Source organism: Centroberyx gerrardi, chromosome 2, assembly GCF_048128805.1.
Source record: "Centroberyx gerrardi isolate f3 chromosome 2, fCenGer3.hap1.cur.20231027, whole genome shotgun sequence".
Lineage (NCBI taxonomy): Eukaryota > Metazoa > Chordata > Actinopteri > Beryciformes > Berycidae > Centroberyx > Centroberyx gerrardi.
The window spans coordinates 11,653,575-11,674,927 of NC_135998.1; the positions used below are offsets into that span (position 1 = coordinate 11,653,575).

Consider the following 21,353-nt stretch of genomic DNA (forward strand, 5'->3'; position numbering starts at 1 on the left):
GGTGGATTAGGGAGAGTAAGGAGGGAGGGGGGAAGTTAGGAGAAGGGATAGGTTTAAAGGGGGGGATGAAGGGAGAGTCAGGGGGAGAGATAAGAAGGGACACACACACACACACACACACACACACACACACACACATACAAACAGACCATTTGCTTTTTTTGCAAGAACATTCATGTTTTCCTCAGATGCTGTGCAAATGCACAGGGAGGCTTTCAGAAGCAAAATGTTTCTGTATTTTTTTATTGAATAATAAAAACGAAATGCTTTTATTATTTCAATTTTATTGGTGATTTGAAATGTTGTTCAAATTGTTGCAACACACTGTCTGGATATCACCTCGGGCTTTCCATGCCAATTTCTACTGCCAAAACAATTTCACTGAGTTGGGTACTCCAGTAAACAAATGAATAACAGCATTTTTACATGAAGACATTCACCAAAATTGTGTCTACAATGTAATATAACCCATTTTAGTTTTCCGTATTTTTTGTAATTGAAGTCAAATGGGGCTAGGCACCCTTTCAAACTTTAAGAATCTCATTATGAGACATTTTAGAGATTAAGCAACTGCTATTTATTGATGCTTTTATTTATTCATGCCAGCTACACTGTTCTGGAACATAGAACTGTGTGGTTGTTTGCCAAAACAGTGACCTTTCCATTGTTAGATGTTTCATTGTGGTAAAGCATGGACACTCGATTTTAACGAGGTATGGCTGACTGGGGTTAGTGGGAGTCTATGTTTACTGATACTTTTAGATGGGCCATCTTTTAGTATCTGTCTGTTTTTTTTTTAATCAAAGCTAATAGATAGAAGATAGATAGAATATATAGATTCTTAGAAAGTTAAACGCCTACTGTCAAAGTGGTTCCCTGGCTTAGTTAATCTTTGGCTCTCTATAACTTAAAAGAAGTTTGCAGATTTTTCTGCATTGTTAACAATCAAAAGAAGTGGCACATACAGTTAAAAGAATGACTGGTTTTACCGTTGCAAAACCATGTTTGACCCACCCACCATTCACAAGTGAAGCTTTTAATGCTGACAGTGATCGGCTGTGACAAAAGCAATTATTTATTTCTTTGAACATTAAAATTCCAAAAGTTGGCACCAAACATTTTAGCATTTTCTGTTACTTGGTAGTGCTGATGTGATTTGGTCAGTAAAATACTCAGCTTTAGTTGTTGTTTTCAGCTCATGTTTACGTTTTTTTTTTTTTTCTTAATATGTGCAATAAACTTTACTAAAATAAACTACCAAACATTGCTACCCAGCCCTAGTGGGCAACGTGTGTACATGGTGGCTATAGCAAAGCAATCTGAATATACTGTATGTGTCTACCAAATGTGTTAGACTGTTCTTACCTGTTCTACTGTTCTTGTCCTGCCAGTTGTCACTATAAAAGCCTCCATAGTGACCATGAGAGCCATCATATAACAGATAAATGTACAACCCAGTTTTGACCTTTAGAATTAATGTTTGCCCATTTTCCTGAACAAACAGTCATTGATCCATTTAACCTTTATTGCAGTTGGTAAGATCATGTTGACTCAGACCACTGAGTCGGAGAAGTGGACAAGCTTCCTGTTTTGTTTATGGTGCATACCTCTATTAAAACATCCCAGTTCAATCCTCTTTGACAAATTCATTAAATTTAGAGAGTCCACTGCACACTGTGGATTGATCGGTCAATGTTTCAACAGCCCAATAAAAAAAATAAAAAATTGCCAGATCAGGAAAGTGGTCGACCATATGCCATAAAAAGTATGAGCCAATTTGTGGCAGTCAGCAGAACATTAGTAGCGTAGGCATGTTGTCCATCTGGCTCTGACAGTTCATTTCAGACTTTGTGTTTTGAATTTCACAGCCTATGATCATAGATCAGAACCAGTTTAATACATTGGACAGAAGGCAGAGCCTTTGCTGCCACAATGAAAAACTTTTCATGCGCTACCAGTGGCATTAGATGAGTAAGTACCTCAGTCACCAAGTACACACCAACATGAAATTACTATGTTTGGATAAAACCTGTGATTTATTTATACATGGATAGGCCAGCTAGGTCAGGAAGCCATAAGAACAATCTGTTAAACACAATGCAATTAGAATGTTACTATTTATACTTGCTGTGCACTTTTGGCTGCTTTTGGGGGAGACACTAATGGCTGCTGTGGGGATAAAACCTGTGAACTTCCAGTTAAAATATGGGATCTCACACCACCAGGCCATCCCGCAGCAGGTATTACTGTTTGTGTCTGTGTTATTTTCCACATGTGTGGTCTGTTGAATGTAGGCTTCAAGTATTATCAGCTTTTAGTGATGTGTGGAAATGTTTCATGAATCACAATAACATTTTATGACAACCTCAACTCTACATTTTGTGGGTTTCAGAGATGGCTAGTGCACTGACACATTATGCCAGAGAAATCATGTGAATCAAGCAAACAAACCCACACACACACACACACACACGCACACAGAATAAACATGGATAAACATGGACACACACACACACATCCGATGCAGCTACCGAGGCAACCAAAATTATTACACCCAACATGTTTCTTTTTCCAGCTGGCCGCATTTCCCAAACATTATCATTTTTTGCTCATCCTAATGACAATTCTGCATGTGGAAGTTCAATAGATAAACTGGAGGCATCAGCTGGGGGTTTTCTTCACTAGGAACACTACAGAAATCCTATTTTTAGCAAAAGATACTCCCCTGCCCTCTTTCCTTCACCAGAATTTCTTCTGCCTGGGTGATTGATAATTTATGCTACTTTGTGTAGGTATACATAGTTTTTGCCAAGAGCTTATTTGTTTGTGTGTATGAGTTTCTGGCTGTGTGTGTGTGTGTGTGTGTGTGTGTGTGTGTGTGTGTGCTGTGAGTGAGCAGCTAGTGCATGTTTCTGTTGAGAGCCACACCTATAGTATAAAATGCCGCATTGCCACTATTATTTGTCAAAGCAGCCCTTTGAATTTCAAAGGAATGTCACCAATAGGAAAATGAGAATTCAGAATCAGAATTGCTTTTTTCACCAGGTACAAGGGATGCACAAGTACTTTCAATGAAAAACAAAACAAAAAAATGAATGAGGAGGTTGATGAGTGTCCAGTAGTGCAGTAGTCCAGTATTCCAGAGGATCATAATCATGAGTAGATTCAGAGGTAAAGGACCAACTAGATGTTGAGAGGCATTGGTACGCAAAACAACAAGACAGGTGAGGTAAAGTCAAAGATGTGGAAAGTACAGCTAGGTTGATAAATAACAAAAGATTACATGCATAACAGATGTGCAAAATAAAAATATGTTGCTAGCTTGAACAGCTCATATCAGTGTCCATGTGCATATTAGCAAGGTGGTGTGTGTGTGTGTGTAGTGTGTGTGCTGGTGTGTGCGTGTGTGTGTGTGTGTACATGTGAGAGTGTGCTTGGGTGGGTGAGGTGGGGTGGGGAGCGAGGATGATTACTGTTCTGGAGAAACTGATGCTGTGGTGGATTGTGTGGGTACTGATGTACCGTAGCTGTCCACCAGAGGGTGGTATGTAAAACAAATGTCAGCAGCAGCCTTCTTTCCCCTTTCCTTGCTCTGGTGTCATTCAAGTCTTTGGAGGAGAACAGCTGGCAGCTGATTACCCTCTGGGTATGATGATGATGTCAGGATGGCTCTGTAGAACTGGACTAGGATTGATTGTGACAAGCACTCAGCACTGGGGGTCCTGAGGTTGACGCAGGAAGAACAGCCTCTGATGGGCCTTCTTGATTAGATTGGAGATCTTCTCATCCCATCCCTAACCCTAATCCTTCTATCCCATTTTAGGGTGTTTCAGATGGTGGTCCCCAAGAATCTGAATGACTCCACTGAGTTCACAGGGGAGCCATTGATTACTAGGGGGAGATCGGTCAGTGGATTCTTAGCACTCTCAACACTTCTCTCCACTGTGTTGCGAGTGCTAAGGTCATGGTTGTTGTTGGCACTCCAGGATGCCAGTTTTGCAACCTCTCTGCGGTAGACTGACCCATTTGTCTTTGATTACGCCCACTAAGGTGGCGTCATCTGCAAACTTGAGCAGCTTGACTAGGGGGTCAACAACTGAAGACAGTTGTTGGTGTACAAGCCCTCTTTCTTTCACCACAGTTTCCTTTACCTAGGTCATTGATAAATTCTGCTACATTGTGTATGTATACATAGCATTTTCCAAGAGCCTACTTGTTTCGAGTTTTTGTCTGTGTGTGTGTGTATAGCTAGTGTATATTTATCTTGAGATCCACACTATTGCACATTATAAAATGCTGCACTGATGCTACTATTTATTGAAGAACCCCTTTGAAATTCAAGGCAATCCAGCCCCTACTACTGACTCTGTTCCAGATCAGAGAGATGAGATAATTACAGGTGAATTCACAAAGAATGAATAGCGACCACTGATAGTGTCATTTTTTGCACTTCAATTGTGCAACCTGCACTGTCCAAACGTATAAATAATGTCTTTGGACCAAGCCATAGAAATGCACCCTGACAACGACTTGCACAGCCAACAGGTGTCTGGAAGGAGCCAAAAGCAAGAACCTGAAGTGATGACAGCAGTTTAACAATGGCAGATATTGCATGGGATCTTTGAGTGGAAGGCTCAATCCTGTCCTCGATCTCATCAAGTAAGTCAATAATTGTATGACTTTGCCTTCAAACCTATGACGACGAATAGTTTCCATCTCGGTTAACTGAAACAATTATATTCTGCTTCAAAATATCTTTTCTCTAGCACGACTGGGATGTTCGCCTGGCTACAATCACAGCTGCCATAGTGACTGTAAAGTGTGCGCATCACATCCCTTTTAAACCTCCATTACCGCCAGCTTTCGGAAGATCTCAACAATTTCACCCTAATTGCGATTGGCAATTACTGATGATCTTTGTGAATTTGGACGCACCCTGTAATGAGCCTCATATGCATGGAAAGGGGTCTTTTTGCGCTGAAATGCATATGGATAACTTCATTTAAATATGCATGAAGATCAACTGCACACTGTGTTGCTATTTCCTTGGCAGCGCAATTAAGTTTGCTTTCCACCAACTGTGGGTGGTTTGTGAATCACACATTTTTTCTGTTCAACGCAAAGGCGTTGCAGGCCTTTTGTGAATTCACCCTCAATATCATAACAGAGTGTTGTCAAGACATTTACCGCTAAGGAGGATCTGATCTAACTATTTCTTGTGCAGTTTAGCTAGGACAAGGACCTGCATGGCTGGTTTGGATGCTAGAGGAAAGTAGCTGAGAGCAAACGGGTGATTGGGCTTATCAAGGCTCAACAGCAGTAGAGTGAACAGAGGTACTGTGATGTGACTTCTTGAAGATGCAGGACAGTAGATAGAGCAGAGGAAAGTATTACAGGGCTGACTGAGCAATGATCACAGTTGAATTTCACCAGACTAGTCTGCAGTCTACGGGGGCAAAAGGGCAAAACAGGTAGCGAGAGAGAAAGAGGAGTTAGAAAGAGAGATAAATAGAGACAAAGAGGTATTGCATTGGTGAATATTTGGGTCACTTCTATCATATCAAGTATGACTCTGAATCCATTTATGTGTGCATGATTCTGTGTTTTGAGTGCAGATCAGTGTGGGATGGCCCTGTTTAAGATTTTGGTTGTAACAACTTTGTCATTGTTTGGGTACTGTACATAAAAAGTTATCTGATTCATATGTAAGTGATTTCATCTCGCACTCAATCTTAACATTTTCACTACTAACAATCCTTACAAGCCATCTGTCAGTTAACTGAAGTACAGAGAAAAGTAAAGAAGAAGAAAGACAGAAAATAATGAACTCACCATCAGACCACCTCATGGCGTCATCCAGGTGCGGTGGCAGCCCCTTCCACAGCGTCGTGTCTTTAGGATAGCCCAGGTCCATTCGTCTCAGGTGGTCGTCGTAGCGCCAGTAGTGGCTGTCCTTGAAGAAGTAGGTCTTGTCGTTGTGCAGCCAGACGAAGGCTGCGTCCACGCCCTCCATGGGCAGACCGAAGTCACTGATTGGACGGGGGTAACCCTCTTCTACGTTATTGTCTTTAAATATCCAGTACTTTAGACCTGAAGGGGGCGGGACATGGAGATATCAGTCAAGAGAGGAAAACAACTCAACAGTTTGGAATATACTGTATATACCCAATATTTTATAAATGACACATGACAGAATTTTTGAAAACACAATGAGACAGCTGACTAGATATGAACTTGAAACAATTTGTTTGAAAAGATATTGAAACATTGGCAGGTCAAGGGATCAACTTTTGCCATTTTTGAAATGAATACAGTAGAATAAAAATGGTTGGCCACACTTTATTCGGAAAGTCCAAAGGTGATACTCAACTTCCTATAAAGTGATTATAATGTGTATACTGAGTTTCAAGTGATACTCATGATTGTATGAAAAGTAGTCTATAGATACTTAATGTCTGGGCTGGGGTTAATGTTAGGGTTGGGGTTAATGTTGAAATGAAATTGTTAGGAGTTAGGGTTAGGGTTTGGCTAAGGTCAGTGTTAGGGTTACATAGTCTATGGCGATGCACCAAATAGGCAAGTGACGCTTTCTACTACTTTTGTCATCTGATAGTTGAGTATCAACATTGGACAATCTAAATGAAGTGTTCCCAAATGCTTGGCTGCCATATAATTCAGAATTTGGCCTGACACCCAGTCAAAGAGAACATTCTCTGTAGAAAGCCATTTCACAGATTATATCAAAAGATGAAATAGAAACACTTCACAGTATATGAATATCAAATATCAAATATGGAGTAGGGCCAGCCTTTGCCTTAAGAACCAGTTGTAGTTTTACATATTTTTAAAATGGGGAGGCAAGGGGGTGGGCAGGATGTCTATAGGGGGGTCAAAGGATATGCATAGTCATAACTAATTCTACACAGATATAACAGTCTGGTAATGTGTATTGTTTTGCAACTTTACCCTGTGTTTTTATTGCCCTGGTATTTTTATTGCCCTAGATATTCCCTGATTTGAAATAAAGGCTTTTTAACTTAATCCTCCTTCTCTGTGAGTGCCACTGATATAGGGTAAACTAGTAAGATCACAGAGCCTTAACTGATCATGACTGGTCTCAAAATAAACAGCAGATAGAGCTCACAACACACTGGCAAGCGTTTTCAATTCAACTCTTTAGTATGATAGTGAAAGATAAGCTTACAGTTATGTTCTTTCTTTCTTTGATCAGTTCAAAGTAAAGCATGAAGTTTATTGTCGTAGCCTATAAGCCTCGACCGCACGTCAACTGCAGCCTACTGCAGTCTGCTTTCAATAAGGTCATGTAGCACAACACTTTCATTTGTTTTCTTTTTAATTTGCACTAACCTACAAATTCAACCATTTGTAAGGAAAATAAAAGCACCAAAATGCAAGTTTGAAAACGAACGCCTCAAGTTACTCTTTACCACAAAAAAGTGTGAGTACTCTAACATGTTACAGAGTTACCTCCAACACTATAAAGTAAAGCCTTTGAAGTAAATTCACTTTCAAAATGAATCAATTTCTAAAGGGATTTGAGAAATAATGATGTTGGCTCTCAGCCATACTTTACCATTAAGGTTCTGACACTCAAATATAAGGTGAATTAATCTAAGTAGGTGAATTTCAATTTAAATTTCCATTTGAGCTACATCATGGCCAGAGGAAATGAAACATTCTGTTGTCAGGAATTAAATTCAGCTACACATGCAACTTAGATTAATTTGATTATGTTAACATTCACAGCTTTCCTTGAAGGTTGAACAGAGACAGTGTTACTGCACACTGCCTGAAAATGTGGGTCTTGGTTCTCTTCCAAGCAAACTGGGGGTCGGTTTGTTAGGAGTGACAGCGTAATCTGAACCAAACAACCCCAAAACGTAGTTTCATGGGTATAAGGAGACGGATGTTGACATCTGAAAACCAGGTGTTACTCATGCTTGGAAAGTCTAGCATTAAAAATGAACGGAGGGCAAACCTCAGTCTGGACTGATATGACTCATATCCCCTGGATCGTACCAAAGGAAACAATCTGTAGGTGTGATTTCACTCTAATTATGTGATTTTCTGCAGCATACCTTTGAAAAAGACTATTTTGTGGTCCCCAGGCCTCTCATAGACAGCATCCACACTGTCCAGGTTGGCCGGTAGGCCCCTCCAGAACCGATGGATCTGAGCCGGACGCAGAGACACCAGGTGCTTTTCTCTAGTCAGTCGCCAGAAATATTTCCCTATGACAGAGAGGAACAGGAGAGGTTGGAGATAGGAGCTTCAACAGATCACCTACACAAAGACCTTTAGGAGTCTATGATAGCAACAACCATACACACAATTTTTTTTTTTTCTTTTGGCATTTACTATTTGCAGTATGGTTTGTGTACAAAATGCAATAGTTTTTAGGAATGTTATCTCATTAGAGGTTATGGATTAAATTTGTTGTACTAATGTCAAATTTCTATTTTCTTTTGAATTTCTGATTTAAAAATGCAATTTTGTTTGCTTCGTTTGTCTCACTTAATCTAACTGTGTAAGAGAAAATTACAGAAGTTATGGCTTCTGTGGCTGCTGGGTATGTGCTTAAGAGTGGAGGGGTATAGCCAGGACAAATCAGTCAGGATGTCATACATTACTGGTACATACATTATTATTACTAATGATAAAGATGAAATGCATGCAGTTAGATTCTCTGCAATCCTTTTGATTATATTTTAAGAAAAAAAAAAAGCTTTTGGCTTGTGAAAACTGGTAGTAGATGTGGATGGTAACTCTGAAATCCAATAGCCACATTGGCTATTGACACAAAAAGTTTATTTCAAGCTCAGCACATATGTATACAGCAAGACAGTCCGGGCCCTGTAGGAGCATTTTGTTTGGACTGGAGAATATGTGGTGGTGTGTGAGTGTGTGAGATGAGCCCCGGGAGCCACGCATGACTTGGTTTTCTATTGATCGCCCCAAACACCACTCTATCTTGTCCCCACCCTCTCCCTCTCTCTCATTCTCACTCATTTTCATTATCTGTCTTTTCACCTCCGTTTTCCCCTGCTCTCTCTCATTCTATCTCTCTTACTTCATCCCCTTTTTGTTTTGTTTTTTCTCTCCTCTCTCACTGATTCTCTCTATATCGCTCTTTATCTCTGTCTGTCTGTCTGTCTGACTCTCTCCTTCACTTTTTCCCCCCTGGGCTTGAATACCTTTGAAGAAGAAGGCCTCTCCTCGTATCTGGGCCACTGCATCAAAGTGACTGGTGCATCTGTCTGGGGCATCTCGCGCCAGCCTGAGAGACGGACAAGAGGAGAAGAGAGCAGGAGGAGGAGGGAGGAGAGAGGAAGAGAGAAGTTGGAGGGAATAGAAGAGAGAAGGAGAGAGGAGAGAGGAGAAGTGGGGGAAAAGTTTTCAGGCTTCATTCAACAGCCAAGGAAGATTCAAGGAATATTCAACTTCTTATTGTAAATATTAAGTGTCTTAAGTGTGTAGATAATAAATTTCGACCAGTATAAGTTTTCAAATAACATAGGACAACTTTACCTGTTTTTTTTAGTAAATAAGGTATGCATTTCCATTAAAAAACAGTCCAAAACCCAATTAAACCGTATTTACATTTGCATACAGAGATAATATGTGTGATAATTACAGTCACCCACTGAGAGTGTTTGCTTCAATTAAAAAGGCTAAATGTTAGAGGAGATGCTATCAGTCTGACACGGCGCGGTTCCCCGGTGCCTCTATCCCCGGGGCTAATAAGTGATTTAAAGCACTAACGTGGCCGGCCTGCCAATGATGAGGCCATTAGCACCACAAGGCTGCTACTGTGAGTGGGAGCCAGCCAGCCTCATATCAACAAAGATCTCTATTCAGCACTCTATCAACACCACGCCACCGCCTAGTGGTCAGTATCACTGACCCTTATCAAGCCCAATCCACCTTTTCCACACATCATCCCCTGATGGAGCTGGTGAGAAATGAGCAGTGAAGCTAATATAGTGCTGGAAAAAGAGTTAAATATCCCACTTGTTGTGAGTCAGTCGTTATATCTACTGCCTGTTTGGCTCAGAGCTGCTTTTCAAGGCTGGATAGCTGTGTACTGTTTGTGTGTGTGTGTGTGTGTGCGTGTGTGTGTGTGTGTGGAGCCAGCGCAGCCAAAGCGAGGCCGAGGGTTGTCCGCAGAGCCACAGCTCCGCCTACTATTGGTCCGTAATTGGCGACCTGTCGATCACTGGACAGGCGACCTGTCAGTCACTAGGATTATCCATTATATCCCCTTAATGATACAATTATTTTGAAAATCGTCATAAGGACACACATTAGAAGAGGTGAAATTAGCTACTGAGACCATAACTTCTTGTCAAAAAAAGCCAGACTCTAGTGGACGTTAGAGGAATTGCCGCTGCTGCCACTTCGTTATTCAAAGTTCACCCGTGGTTTTGGCTGCTTGGCACAAATGTGTGTCTCTATGTGTGTATGTGTGTGTTGGTGTATGCTAATATCAGTTTCAGTAACCATCTCGGGGCACACACTGAGCTGTGCTTGACTGTGTCCAGATTACAAGGTGATGTGTAGGGGGTCACAGAATGCAGGAGACAATTTGGGGATCCTGGGTTTGTTTCAAAAAGTGTGTACAGTAAGTGTATGCTTTTTTGTTACAAAGACATAGAACCACATGGATATAATGCAAGTGACTGGTTGTTGCATTGTATTGCAATGGATTTTTAGCTAATTTCCAATATCCTTCCTATCCGAGCAAGTTGGTACAGATATACATGGAGGTCAGGTGGCATTGCATTGAAGGGGCAAACTTTTGATCGCTCCCTAATCAAAGTGTCCTCTCTTGTTCCTGTAGATTCAAAGAGGCCGTCAGAGTACAGCTAACTCACTAGCAAAGCTTCCAGTCTCTCTTTATGCTGGTTAATAATTCTTAACATTTTAAAGCATGTTGAATGTAGAGACAGCCAAAACAATAAAAGTCAATAGTGTTTGGGTTGTCTGAATTCCACCTGCCTCGCTTTGGCTGCTGTGGCTCGCAGATACCTGACGAAGGTCACTTGACCGAAACGTTGTGTCATTTATTCAATTCTTGTAAGTGAAGACAGTGTGCGGGAGTCTACTGATTTTTACTTTGTCCTTCCCCTCTGACGCACCTGGCGCATACGGTTGTGCAAAGATCACCTTTTTGTTTAGCTGCTGCGGCTCCAAAAAATGTCAACATGGCGGCGACCGTAAACACAATCTTGAGGCTTCAAAACGGCCCTTCAGAAGCCTGTGGGTGACGTCACACACTTTTTTTTACAGTCTATGGTTGAAATCTATCTCAATCTCTGCTTCACCATTGTGGTTTTACCAGGCAGCAGGACAGACAGTTAAAATGACTGAGGTAGCTTGGAGAGGAATGAACCATGAGTGTGTGTGTGTGTGTGTGTGTGTGTGTGTGTGTGCGTGTGTGTGCATGTGCGTGTGTGTGTATGTGTGTGTGTGTTTGAGAGACACAAAAGGAGAGACTGAAGCATTGATGAAGAGGTTGAAATAGATCTATATAACACATAAGTAGATAACTTTGATACCACAATTGTACTGCATCATCCATTTTATATTGACACTCCACTCTAGTGCGCTCTTCACTGACGCAAGCAATGTCATATGCAACGGGCGCAAGGTGGGAAAAAAAATCAGCTTTTCCTCGACAAAATTACCACCTTGCAGGGTCACTGCACTTGATCTGTGCTGGCACAAAAATAGGGCCTGTGTGTTTGAGATACAGAAATAGAAAGAGATAGAGAATGAAGGATTGATGAAGAGGGTGAAGTGGATCTATTTGTGTATCAAGAGGCAAAAGAGGGAATGAAGCTCATTGTTTGTGGTTAAGAGGGCTGATCTCCCCAAGAGAATAGTCCAAGGCACACTTCTTTGTTGAAAAGGTTAAAAAGTCTGTAATATATGGGCTACGCCTACACGTTTCAACTAGAAGACTGAATAGTTGAAATGCGTAGGCATAGCCCATATATTAAAGGCTTTTTAACCTTTTCAACAAAGAAGTGTGCCTTGGACTATTCTCTTGGGGAGATCAGCCTTCTTTACCACAAACAATGAGCTTCATTCCCTCTTGTGCCTGTTGATATGTAAACCTTGACTCCAAAGATCACCTTCTTTGATACCTGGTAAGCAAAGCAGCGCACTCAGCCTCATTCTATGGCTCTATTTCTGTGTTATACTAGTGGAACAGTAGATCTCTTTGTGTTGTACTTAAAGGACAGCGGATCTTTTGAAGTGCTCTACTTACAGGACAGTGGATCTGTTTTCAGGAAGGTCCAGCAGGACAGGTGGTTCAGCCGTCTGGGAGGGGTTGCCTGGTCGATTGGTGTGGGACACGGAGTCTCTGACCCCTAGGAAGGATATGGGGTCAAAGGTCAAGTCAAATAAACTTACAATGGAGGCAATAACATGCTGCTGATTCTGAATGTATTTATCGTATCCCCCCTTTCTTGCCTAATTGTGGCTTTCTACTTCTCTCTATCTCTTTCTTTCTCTCTCTGTTTCTCTGTTCTGTTTCTGCGTTCTCTTTCTCAGACCATCTTAATTCAATTCAATTCAATTCAATTCAATTCCTGGCTTCATATCCCCTCTCTCACAGTCCTTTCCCTCACCTCACCGTTCTTTCCTGCACTCCAATTCCCTCTTTATGATCACCGTTCTCTCCTCCTAACACCTCTCTCTGTCTCTATCGCGGAGCGGTGCGATAAGGTCACATGCCATAAAGAGGGCCAATTAAGTCCATCCTGACTCCCACTGATGCTTTAATTAAATCAATAACCTTCCTCTATAGAACTCATCAATTGCTGCTTCCTGCAATGAGAGGCCTCTGTGTCCTTTGGCTGCTGGGCTGTCACCAGCAAGAGGGATGTTTCCACCACCAACCAGGAAACATGAGTAATTACAGCAGAGGATCATGGGGCATGGCCAGAGGGGTAAAGGGGCATTCTGTGTATGTAGAGATGAGTAGTGGTGTATTTCTCAGGATGTGGAAGGGAAGATGATGGAGAGGTGATTACATGGGGGGAGGAGAGGGAGAAGATGAGTGGCAAGAGGGAGGAGAAGGGTGGAGACGAGGAGATGGAAGGGAGGAGAATGATGACTAGAAACAGGAGAGGAGGGAGAAAAACAGATCGCACACACACACACATACACACTCACTGAGACTCTTCAGCATTAATCAGACATGAAGCGGAAGCAGAGATTCCTAATCCTGACCTCTTCCGCACCTCTTCTAACTCTCTCTCTCTGTCTCTCTGTCACACACACACACACACACACACACACACACACACACACACACACACACAGTACCACACATACTCCTCCTCCATACCGTAGAGTTGCCAGACGCGGACCTTGTCTTCATAGGGTAGGTCATACTTCAGAGGGTCTCCTACTGGACCCTGGTAGTACGGTCTCATGATGGACTCAGTGGCTGAAGTATGGACCAGGCCAATGGCATGACCAAATTCATGAACTGCAACCGCAAACAGATCCATCCCATGGGAGTCTGAGTGAGAAAGAGAGAGAGAGACTGAGACTTTTAGTTCAAAATGATTTACATTTGTGTGTATGTATTGCTATAATTGATAATTATTATACAGTAATGTAAAAATAACTATAAAATGCTGATATCATTATTATTTACCAATATTCAATGTAAAGAAGACTCTGATCTGTTGTATAATTTATTCAGTTTTTCTTAAATCATCTTGTCTTACATTTGCTGTATTTGTTGTTGTATGCTTTGACAATATGAACACATGTACAGTATGTCATTCCATAATAGCCCATTAATTTGAACTGAATTGAGAGAGAGAGAGAGAGAGAGAGAGAGAGAGAGAGAGGGAGAAAGACAGACTTGACTTTCTTTAATGAGTCCCACAACAAGACGAAACATGACTAAAACACCTCAAAACAGACAAAGTCAAAGAAAGAGAAAGAGGAGAGAGAGACAGAAAGTGGGACAGATTGGGCAACGGTTTCCCTAGTGACAGAGGGACATGTCCCCTCCACTTTTGGAAATTGCAAATTTGTCCCCCTCATTTTTTTAGCTGGATCTGTTTAGTAGAGCAGGCAATTAGATCAGAGAAACAATTATGCAACGCGATAAGGTCACACAATCCCTTTTTTCCTTGTTTCCTCGGTGCTATGCTGTGCGGCGCTGCAGTCTGTGAACACGTTTGGTCTTTCGAGCTTCCCATGAAGATTGCCTAGTTACAACGAATGCTCCTGTTGTTGTTGTCCAGCTTACTAGTCAAGTGATGTTTTATATTAATAAAAAAAGAAGAAACACGTAATTTGTGATAAGCTTCAACTTATTGGTTCTATGAAACCAAATAAAAAAGCCTAATACAGCTTATTACACATCACATTGACACAATTGATAACTCTTCAATTATTTCATACAGTGTGGGGATACATTTATCAGTGAAGTCTTGCATACTGAGTTCATTATAGTTATCATTAATACAACTTTAGGATCAATAGATACAGACAATGAAAATAGCCAACCAGGACAGAGGGAGTCATTAATGACATCACCAATCAATAGGAAACTCTCTCCTGAGTCCAATGAGCCATCGCTGATCTCAATACTCTCAATGGATGTAGATATAGATGATAGACAATCTAGATATAGATTGAAAAACAGCCATTCATGAAAAGGGGAGGTCCTTCAATGACATCAACAACTGACAGGTATCTCTTGAGTCAAACAAGCCATCAGTCATGCCAATGTGACTTTGGAATCAATAGAAATAGTTAATCGAAATCAGCACAAAAGTTTTTGAAATTTTTGCTATGGATCTATGGACCAACGGACAGATGTACTGACAGACAAACCAATACTAGCAGCTGGTTGCAGCTAATAAAAAGGTAAAATGCAAAACAGAAGAAAAAAGACACATGTAGGAAAGGTGATTGAATAGTGATGGAAGAGAAAGCTCATTTAAAAACAGAACAATTGAAGTTGAAGGACGATTGGAGGAAAGGACAGAAGGAAGTATGGAGACTAAAAAGGGAACCGACTGCTTTTAAAATAGTCTGACCATTAAGGTCTCTATTTTCAAGATGGCACATGGTGTGGCTTTCTGACAGCAAAGTAGCATTTTCAACCGGTGCACACATTTTTTTTCTCACCTGCACCTGTTATTTTGGTGACTCGCCGTGAACTTGACTGCATCTAAGTGGGAGGAGAGGCGCAGTAGGGGGTGTGTCAGTAACAATCAAGCACCATAGTGCAATTTTGGTGTCAAGGAATATGGGGATTTGTGCTTGCCTTGCCTGCCTGCTCAGACAAGGTCAAAAGCGCATGACACAAAGCACAGCCATGTTCTGTGATATTTTCGTGGCTTCAACAAGTGATGAATGCATGGAGAGATCCTATTCAAGAGTTTACCAACTGTTTTTGTGGATGATAATTTGGCCAATTGATATAATTCCCTCAAGGAAAAAATAAGATATAACACTTTTCATTCTAACTATATACATGTGGCTGTGGCGTGAATAATTGTCATCCAACATAGAACTGTCAGTATGCACCACGACGCACGGAGTGGGTACTGTGAAGGTGACCGCATCCTCTATAGATGTCAGGGACTGGCTGGTGAATCATTGATGTGTGCCATTGATTCGCAAAAATAGAGCCCTAAAAGTTGGAAGGAGGGAAGAGGAATATGGATGAGTATGGATGGATGGTTTGATGGTGACCAGAGAAAATAAGAACAAGGAGGAGGCAAGAATAAATGAAGAAAAGAAAGTGGACAGAATTTATTTGTTTGCTGACACAAGAAATTTGTAGATAAGTAAAATAAATACAAAATCAAAGAAAGTTCAAGTTCTGTGTCTGTTTTACTGCTTTCAATAAAATCTTTTATCACCAATTCTGGGGATACCTCAGAACTGATGTTTGTTACCTGACCTGCATGATCTTATACTTCTCTTTTATACTGTTTAGAAAATTATATTTTTGCATGATAACCTCAGGTTTCCATTAGCAGGATCAAAGTCAAGGCTAGTGTATGTAGTGTTACATGGATACACTGATGTAGTCATATAAGTCATATTCTTATCTTTATGAAGATGCCAGTGGGAGACAAAGAGATCAAAACCTTGCACATAATTTCAAATAAACACTAAAATAAAAAAATAAAAAAATAACACTTGGAAAATTACAAAGAAAAAGACCTGAAATGCATAGTATATATAGTAAAACACAATTTTCTATAGTTTTCTAGACTCTGTGGTTTTATGTTTCTGTATTCCATGATGATTGTGTATGTCATTTGTATGTCCTAATTATTTGAACTAAACTTGTTCGTGATTGAAATAGTAGACTATATATTGTTTCCTGTGTCTGTGGGAGTCATTCTGATGAAGGTTCTGGTGAAGTGGCAGAAATGCTACCCTAATGTCACAAAACTGGACACAGACCTCGGCTGCGCCTTGATATATTGTACATGAATATCACAAACAAGAGAGGGGACAAGGCGCACACTTGTCAGAGTCCAACGGCCACATTGAACGTGACCCTTCTGAATCTTCCAGCTCTGCCTTCTGTCCAGAGGACATGTCTATCAGGTTTAGGATTTCCTCAAAGTGTTCCTTCCAGCTTCCAACAATATCCCCAGTTGAGGTAAGTGTTTCCCAGTCCTCTGCTGAGAACAGCCTAGGTGATGTCCTTCCCCTCCTGTGTCACCGAATGGTTTTCCAGAACCTCTTTGAGGCCTTCAGATAGTCATCCACCACAGCCTCTCCAAACTCCTCCCACATCTTTCTTTCGCTTCTGCAACTTTCACAGCTGCAGCCTTTATGGCATGTACCTCTGGAAGGCCTCCATCCTCAGCCTGACGGCCTCCCTCATGTCTACCAGTGGGCTCTTGGGTTGCCACCATGACAAGCACCGACCACCTTCTGGTCACAGCTCCTTGCAGCTGCTTCCATGACATGAGATTTTCAACAGGGTCCATTCCGACTCCGTGTCCTAAACCTCTGTCCGGATACAGGAAAAGTTCGCTCGGAGAGTTAAAATCATTCTGGACATTCCTCTGCCAGGTGTTCCCAGCAAATCCTCATTACACATTTGGGTCTACCAGGTTTGTCCAGCAGCCTCCCCTGCCATCTGATTCAACGCACCACCAGAAGGTGATCAGTTGATAGCTCAGGCCCTCTCTTCACACAAGTGTCCAGAACATATGGCCTCAGGTCTGATGAAACAACTCCGAAGTCGATAATGGACCTTTGGCCTAAGGTGTTCTGGTACCATGTACACTTATGAGCCTCCTTGTGTTCGGAAATGGTGTTTGTTGTGGACAATCAATGGCTATGGCAGAAGTCCAACAACACACCACTCAGGTTGAGAACGGGGAGGCCATTTCTCCCAATCACACCCCTCCAGGTATCCCAGTCATTGAACATGAGCATTGAAGTCTCCCAGTAGGACTATGGAGTAAGTAGATGGAGCCTTCTCCAGCATCCCACTCCAGCATCTCACTGCTGGAAGAATACTCCAAACTGCTGGTAGGCATGTACGCATAAACAACAGTCAGAGTTTTCCTCTCCGCAACATGCAGTCGCATTGAGGTGACCCTCTCATCCACCGGGAGAAACTGCAACTGTGCAGCAGCCAGCTGGGGACACGTGAGTGTCCTCACACACACCCAGCACCTCTCACCCTGGACAACTCCCAAGTAGAGAGACAAACCCCTATCAAGGAGTTTGGTTCTAGAGCCAATGTGTAAAGACAAGCCCAACTATATCTATTTTGTACCTCTCAACCTCACGCACCAGCTCAGGCTCCATCCCCACCAGAGAAGGTACATTCCACATTCTAAGAACCAGTTTCTGAGATCTGCTCTGCCCCTTCCCTTTGCTCAACGGACATTGCATCCGGCCCCTACCCTCTGCCTTGCAGGTGGTTAGCCCACAGGGTAATGGTCCTGTATTACTTATTCAGGCTGTGCTCAGCCAAGCTATGGGGGTCACCCAGCCACCAGGTGCTAGGTGTGCACCCCAGTGTCCCTTCTCCGGCCGAGGTTCCTTTTGTTCATACTGCACCAGTCATAGGGTTCTTCTTGAATCGCTATCCCTACCAGGAGCCTTTGCTTCCAGGGTCACTGAGGCGCACAAACCCCTCCACCATGATAAGGTTGCGATTCCAGGAGGGGTCTTTGTAACATTCAATGCATAATTGATGTAATTAAGTTGGGGAGTGAATTGAAGAATGAACACTTATTTAATGAAGAAAAACACAGATTTCAATAAAAGTCATTTTGACCCTGTTCGTGTATTTTTTTAAATCCTTGAGGCCTTGTATTAAAACATTAAAACAATGTGAAAATTGGAAGTTGGAGTAAAGGATGAAGGAAGAAAAGAAGGACGTAAAGGTGAGATAGATGGAGAAACAGTACAGGAAAAAAGGCTAAGTCTAACAGCCCCGCAACGTTGAATTTTGTGGAAGCGTCCCTGCCAGGAATCAAACTCAGGTCTCCCGCTTGAGAGTCTGCAATCTAACTCCCTACAACCCACGTGACCCATAAAGTGGTGAACAGAGTGACCGACCGACTGACCGACCGACAAAGCCATCCATAGAAACTCATATTACATTAATATAAATGTACTTTTTTGCCTAGATTTGCAGCTTTAAAAACGACAGACATAAAGTACTTTGAGTCATGTGATATAATGTAGAAACCCAGTAAATGGCATACCCTGGGGCCAAAACCCCCCCACCCCCCTCCCCCAAAGCAACCCTAGACCCATGTGGGGCAGCAAGAGGGAATGAAAGAAAGAAGAGTGAGAGATGTTGATATTGTCAAAGGGGGCAGAATGAGAGATGATATGATAGATATTTTGTCACTGACAAAGTAACACAGCACTTTCTTCAAATCATCAATTCCCTTACTGCAACCACCACTATCTCATCTACAGCCTTACTGGAGATCACCTTGCTGTTAAACGTTTGTGACTTACCGTATGTAGAACCAGCATAACCCCTGTTTGCATGTTTATCCCTTTTCTGACTCATCTCCATATGGTGCAAGTTAAGAGGCATGGCAGACAGCTCTGGAGGCTTTAAATGCTGTTAGGCATGTGGTATAGTGAGATAACTATGGTAATACCGCCTGAGCCCCTGGGCTGCCAATCAAAACCTGAGTGCGGAAACACACCTAAAGAGACTGCAGGCTATCAAAGCACATTTCCCTCGGCATTCAGCTAAAAAAAGAAAAGGAAAAGCCTCCAAAACCTCCTTGTCTGGCTCTGCTAAGCAAGACAAAACCTACAGCTTGGAGATTTAGATTTGCAAAAATGTGGAGTGCTAGCGTGTTATGGCAAGCTAGCTTAGAGTTCCTTGGTGGGAAAGGCTCAAGTCTGCATGCAGTTAACCTGAGGTTAGCCTCGGCTTGGGAACATCTCGCTGTTGTGCTCAGTTAAAGACAAAGGACAATGGGGGACATGCACTCATGGTTACAGTAGCCACCTGGGATGTTCAGAAGCCAAATGCCAACTCTAATCTACAGGAGCACATGGTGCAGAGTGGAAGGGTGGATAAAAGGAAGGATTGAGAGAACAGAGGTTCAGAAGAAAGCAGGTACCATGTCATCTTATTTACAGTCCCTCCGTCCCTCTCATTTCTGAGGTGACAGATGAGACCTAATGCTATGTGGACAAAGTCAGAGCTCAGAGATTTGGGTGAACCAGATTAATTTAGGAAGGGCCCCATGGTAGGAAGAGAGAGAGAAAGAGTGAGACAAACAGAGAGAGCGAGAGACAGACAGAACAGACACAAGCCAAATGATATCATTGCATGATACAGGAGATGTTCAGAGAGGAACTTAACTTTAGTCCAACTTCTCGTAGTGTTATTGATTTTAGGGTATCATAAGATATAGTACTGACACATATTGAAAAGCCTCATAACTTTGGTTGATGCACAGTAAATACAGTACATTAAGCTGTACCTCTCCCTCTGATGTGGTAGGATATAACCACTGTGGTACAAAATATGGCTACCGGCACTGGGGTTAAACTTTAGTAAGAATGCTGTAACATAGATGAAAAGAAGCAGGAGCACAGCTAGCTCAGGGAAATCCTTTCCATTTGATGTGAAACCTCATAATATTGTGGTCTAGCATCACCCAGGTTTGTGTGGAGTTACAGTATATTTACAGATTGTCAAACCCCAGCTTAGTTTTGCAGTTGAGTGTCATTTGCCATTCACTAATATGTGTCTGAATCCTTAGTTCTAAGGTTTATTTGAATACTCTTGAATATTTTTCCAGGCTCTTTTCTAGTTCTAGTTTCTTGTTTCTTGTTAGCTTCTTGTTAGTTTAGCCACATCAGTTCAAAGTAAACACATATTGATAATATTATTTTTAGCTTATCGTTACATGTGCTTATATATAGGAAGACGTGAAGAAAAAGAACAGATTGTGGAGCAATATAATCTGGGGTGCAGATAAATTCTAAAATCTGCAGATAAATTCCCTGATCTGTTGTTTCATGAAATATACATAACCAGCTGCATCTTATTCACAACTCGTCTGCATATTCCGGTGAAACCCTTAAGGCATACAAAAGAACCACTGCACAGTTGTTCCTGATCACCAGGCGGGTAAGATAACATTATTTTTATAAATTTTGGCTACTATGTCACGTCTCTTTTTATCAGTAGGACAAAAATAAATAAAATTTCACCCCACTCTGTCCTGACACAGTTATTACAACTGATTGCACAACATGTGACAGGCATTTGAATTGGTACTCGCTAAGGTGAGTTATTTAATAAAATAGCGATGGTAGGCACTTTTTCTCACTAACTGTGAAAGATTGTTTGGGAATCAATTTGGGGGTCAATATGGCGGTCAAGAGTGACATCACTGACAATAGATTGCTATTTGTTGTATGTATGCATGTGCTGGATGTTGCTGTGGTGTTGTGTTATGTTTTGTTCTGCTTTCTGTTCCATATTGTGCTTGTGTTCTTTTTGTGTGCGTTATTGTGGTTTTATGATTGTTATAACTTTAACCTCTGTAGTTATAATCGGTCTGGCAGTGTGGTGTGGTGGCAGTACTCACCACATAAACACACACACACACACACACACACACACACACACACACACACACACAGACAACGTAACTGTGTTATGAAAACCTGCTTAATGAGGCTTTTCTTTCAGTCACAGTAATCAGTCTGCATAAGCAGGCTGCCTGTCAAAGCAAAAACCGCAATTCCAGACCTCCACTTATTTGACCTCACCAAGGTCCCGCCTCTCATGTACCCAGATGGATATCTGAACTATC

General features: G+C 41.8%; 1 protein-coding gene across 2 annotated transcripts in view; it reads right to left on the reverse strand.

The window, feature by feature from the left end:
- LOC139923813 (matrix metalloproteinase-17-like) overlaps positions 1 to 21,353 on the reverse strand; it is a 101,107-nt gene that overhangs the window by 4,748 nt on the left and 75,006 nt on the right. For both annotated transcript variants that reach the window (XR_013507115.1, XM_071914681.2), the window contains exons 5-9: positions 13,382 to 13,558; positions 12,296 to 12,398; positions 9,216 to 9,298; positions 8,100 to 8,252; positions 5,833 to 6,090 (exon numbers count right to left, since the gene is read on the reverse strand). Coding sequence is in view for 1 of the 2 variants with exons in the window: in XM_071914681.2 (XP_071770782.2) it covers positions 5,833 to 6,090; positions 8,100 to 8,252; positions 9,216 to 9,298; positions 12,296 to 12,398; positions 13,382 to 13,558 (774 nt within the window). In the remaining variant the exon portion in view is untranslated. The remainder of the gene's footprint in view (positions 1 to 5,832; positions 6,091 to 8,099; positions 8,253 to 9,215; positions 9,299 to 12,295; positions 12,399 to 13,381; positions 13,559 to 21,353) is intronic.